The following is a 4,715-nucleotide window of genomic DNA, read 5'->3' as shown; positions in this document are numbered from 1 at the left end:
AATTTACCCAAGGTTAAGTGGAATGAAAAGAACTAGAGGGCTGAGTCCAGTCCAAAGCCTAAGAAAAGACCATGTTTCAAACTGAGGAAACTAAAATAAGCTAGTAAAACTCAGAAACCATTAGACCATGGTACCTGGATGGGCCAAGTAGATATTTTATATTGGAAAATAATGCAGTATTGCAACACCAGGTAAATTGAACATCACTAGTCTTTGTATATGTATCATTCAGAGATGGTAGGAATTAAATAAGGGCTGAAATGAAGGCTCTGACATTTTATAATCCTTTTATTTGGCTGTATTAAGGCATGGTTTTAATCAAGTAATGAAATAACCATTCCTGTTTTCACTCTCAATATTAAGGAAGTAATTCTGAATACTATACTTTGTGGTTAACGGCACAAAAGGCAATTCCATAGGTCAATTATCTTTTGCCTAAACCAATGGCTTCCCCCAAGAACAAAGAGCAGCAAATCAAAGCAGCTAATCGCTGTTACACTCAAGAAGATTTCATTATAAAATGCAACATTGTCATTACAGTCACTTGAATGTGCCACAGTGTACAAGTAATAGATCCTAAAGAACTGGTAGGGAAGGAAGCAAATAAGAATGACCCCTATAAAAAGCAGGTTTTTCAACTGGGCCCAGAACTCCTGATGGGATAGTAAGGAGTGGTGTAGCTTCCGCGCCATCAACACAATGATGATGCTCTGGAGGACCAAGAGAATCACTGCAATAACTATGACAATAATGACTATCAAATAGTTGATGACTTGCACATATGCATAAGCAAGTTCTTTGTGGAATTTAAAACAGTGGTATTTGTCATAACCCTCATGAATTCCATACTGAGAAACAACCAGGGGCACCACAATGATAATCACAAGTAGCCACAGGGCAGTACTGGCAGCCACAGCATGCAGTTTTCTGTAGAATTCCACTTTGTCCTTGTGCTTGAAGAAGATGAGGTACCTGATGGCTAGGATCACAACGTAGAACAGGAATGTGAGGTACATGTGGATGTGCAGCATGGCGCTCACAAATTTGCAGAAGGGCAACCCAAATGTCCAAGTGTGCTTGATGAGGTAGGTCAGGCGAAAAGGCACTGTCAGGAGAAAAACACTGTGGACCACCACCAGGTTAATGACTGCTGTGGTGGTCACAGACCGGGTGTTCATTTTCACCAGCAGGAACAAAATGGAGATGATGCCCACCAGCCCTCCAAAGAGCACTATGAAGTAGAGCCTGGTTAAATGGGGTGACCTTATAGGGTTATTGCAGGAGGAACTATTGTGGTCAGCCATACTTCAGGAGTCACCTGGAAGAGATAAAGCACCAGTGTAACTAACTTCCAGAATTTTGTTCATATTTTGTTCACATTGCACTGGCAATGTGACTTTGTCATGTATCTGTTTACATGACATAAGCTTTATGTGCCTTAAGAATGAAGATTATTGTCATATGCATTTCTGTGTACTCTACACTGAAAACACAGTTAAGTCATTGATTCTTGACCTTTAATGGTTAAAGACCTCATCAAGAGGTCTGTATATCTACACAGTAAAAACTATTTGCATAAAACTGATTGCAGACCATTTGAAGCTGATACATGGACACTATTACTGTAGCAACCACTGGGGGAAAACAAATCTTAAGATGGACAGAAAGATGAGTGGGTGCATTAAATACGTGGAATATTTTTTTCTTTTGTGTATCATTATAATTCTCTAATTCCTTCCAGCTCATCAGCAAATGATCCAAGAATATTTATACTTAATTCCTTTAGGATACCGATGAGTTTGGCTAAAAAACTGGCTAAATCAAGGCAGCAGCAAGCAATAGGAGGGTATATCTGAATTTCTCATCACAGTTATATTATCATCTAAAACTGAGACCTTGGCTAAGTTTTTATCATGGGCCCCACTAGGAATATAGCATGTCTCCTAATTCTCCCATTCCTCCACCTTTAAATTCATAAAAGAACCACTATCATTTTTCCTCTGGACTCCTGAAAGATCCTTTCCCTATATAGTCTTGGTCCCTTCTAATTATTATCCACATTCTAATTTATTATTTACTAATTAATAAATAAAGTAAATAATAAAGACATATTAATCTAAATACTTATTAATCTTTACTTTAATCAGGTCACCTCACTTTCTTATTTAAATTCCTTCAATGGCCTCCCATTTCTTCTAAGGTAAAAATCAAAATTCTTGCATGTTTAGAATGTTCTGAGTTGTGGCAAAATCTGATCCCTTGAGACCAGATTCAAGAAATAATCTAGAGATGAAATTGACAGGATTTGACATGAGTTGTATATTGGGAAATGAAGGGAGAGGAAGTGTCTCAGTCACTCTCAGATTTCTTACTTGAACAACGGGGTGATAAGAGGTCTGTTTACTGATACCAGGGAAACTGAGGCTCAGATTTAAGGAAGAGCAGTAGTTGAATTATGCACTTCATAATTATGCACTTTGTAACATGTTTGCAATTATTCTTATTCATTTTTTTAATATCTCTTCATACAATCAAACTTACCTAGCAATAAAAATGAACCAACTACTGATAAAATACTGATGAATCGAAAAAGCATTATACTAAATCATGTATTCTCAATAGGGTAATATTGCCCCCAAGGGGGCAAACGTTTGTTCTGGAGGTGTGAAAAATCTTACTTTTACTGTATAAAATACAGATATACATATAGTACATAAACAGACAAACAGTATATCTGTGGCATTAAAATTTCATAAGAGGGAGAGAGATAATTAGGGAAATAGGTCTAAAAAGGCTCTTTAGAAGGGCAATAATAAAGTTGAGAACACCGTACTAAATAAAAGATGCCAGCCACAAAAGACTACATGCCGAATGATTTCTTTTTCTAAACAATCACAACTAATGTGACAGATCAGTGTAGCTCAGGGCCCAGGTTGCAGGGGAAGGGATTAACTTCAAAGGGGCATGGGGTAACTTATGGGATGATGGGATGTTTTATATTGTATTGGTTACAATTGTAGTTATTTGTCAAAGCTCATTGAATTGTACACTTAAAATTGGTGAATTTTCTTGCATAGAACTTATACCTCAATAAGACTAATTAAAAAATAATAATAACCTGGCCCCAGAGAGCCTCTGCTTTCCTGGGTATGGAATAGAATTTCCTTGCAGCCGACCTTAAAACTTGCCTCATGTTATACTGGTTCTGTGTGATGTGTAATCTCTGTACTTGCCTTTTATTTTTCTCTGTAGAAAAGTAGTTCCATCAGGTAAATGTGAAATTATACTGTGTTCGGATCTGAATCAAGGATGAACGTGCCACCATAAGTTCTGCTCATCATTTTTTCAGCTATTTACCTAGAAGGACCAGCTTCTAAAAGAAGAAAATATGATCAGTTGCATATCATCTATCTCAAGTCCTCCTTCCTTATCACCAACTGCCATGGTCTCTCTCTTTCAGATATAAGAAGCTCATGTTAAATCTCTTCTATGTACCAGGTACTACATGAGATGCTTGCCTGAACATAGTCTCATTTGACCCTCAAAGCAGTCCTGTGTATTGTATATGTATCACTATACTGATTTTCAAATGAAGAAACTGAGCCCCAGTCTGGATATCATTTGCCAAGTTTTCCAAAGTCTCTCTCTCTCTCACACACACACACACACACGCACACATGCACGCACACACACTCATTACTGTAAGTCATGGAGAAGCACGTGTGCACGTGTGCATCTCCTAAGCCCAAGCTTCTAAATCTTAACATAAGAAGGGGGGAGGCCATGAAAAAATTTGGTTCTACTCACATAGCTGTATGCTAGTATATCTTAAAAGCTGCTTTTCCTTTTTTTTTTTTTTTGGCCGTGCCATGTGGTATGTGGGATCCCAGTTTCCCCAACCAAGGATCAAACCTGCACCCCCTGCACTGGAATCACTGGACCACCAGGGAAGTCCCTGTTCTTCCTTCCTTTTGGATTTCTTATTTTCTTATTCCCTTTACTTAGTTTACAGCAGATCCCATAAGTTAGCTCATTCAACATCCATTCTAACCTTTTCTGGTCTGCCAGAAAATTTCTGTACAGATTTTTTGCAGTTATAGTGGTTGTATGTGAACTAGTTTCTGCCAGTTTGTTGCACTACTGCAAAACTTGGAGGCAAAGTGAAGGATATCAATGTGTAGAGAGTTTAGATCATTTGGCAAGACAGTAATGGAAATGTCTGGTTGCTCTGGGACAGCAATGGCACAGGTCTCCAGAACTATACATCATGGATTTCAGGAAGCAATCGTTAGTGATGTTTCTGCTATTAATCCCATGGTAGTATTGAATATTTTTCTCTACATGGAGCATGTCTTTGTAGCAGCCAAGCCTGGTTCCCAGACATTCCATTATATTCTGTAAGCTGTTACCTTCTAATAAACACCTTCTGCTTAAACCAGCTAAAGTGGGTTCTGTTGTCTGCAATTAACAACCCTGATATACCCGGTTAATTCCTATGATCTTTTAAGAATCAACTGAGGCAATCATTTCTCCCAGGAAGCCTTTCCTAATATGCATTCTCAATTCAGATTGGATGTCATTCCTCTTTTGTCCCATGGAATACACCAACCATGCTTACCTCTATTATGGCACTTATCACACAGACCATAATTCAGTTCTGCCTTCCAAACAAGACTGAGCAAGGAAGAATCCAGTTTTCCTTTGTATTCATAGAA

The 4,715-nt window shown here is 38.2% G+C and overlaps 1 protein-coding gene across 1 annotated transcript; it reads right to left on the bottom strand.

The window, feature by feature from the left end:
• Positions 1 to 302: 302 nt before the first annotated feature.
• On the bottom strand, positions 303 to 1,304 carry LOC114901514 (probable G-protein coupled receptor 141). The gene has a single exon (XM_029233293.1). The coding sequence runs from the start codon at positions 1,302 to 1,304 to the stop codon at positions 393 to 395; it is 912 nt and encodes a 303-aa protein (XP_029089126.1). The 3' UTR covers positions 303 to 392.
• Between the last annotated feature and the right edge of the window lie 3,411 nt (positions 1,305 to 4,715).

Source organism: Monodon monoceros, unplaced genomic scaffold (genome assembly GCF_005190385.1).
Source record: "Monodon monoceros isolate NGI ecotype Baffin Bay Population unplaced genomic scaffold, NGI_Narwhal_1 Super_Scaffold_2, whole genome shotgun sequence".
Lineage (NCBI taxonomy): Eukaryota > Metazoa > Chordata > Mammalia > Artiodactyla > Monodontidae > Monodon > Monodon monoceros.
Note: the sequence above shows the minus strand (reverse complement) of the source record. Positions and strands in the feature narration are given on the sequence as shown.

Bases quoted from the DNA above. Each gene is read 5' to 3' on its own strand.
- LOC114901514 (XM_029233293.1), bottom strand. From the start codon at position 1,304: ATGGCTGACCACAATAGTTCCTCCTGCAATAACCCTATAAGGTCACCC.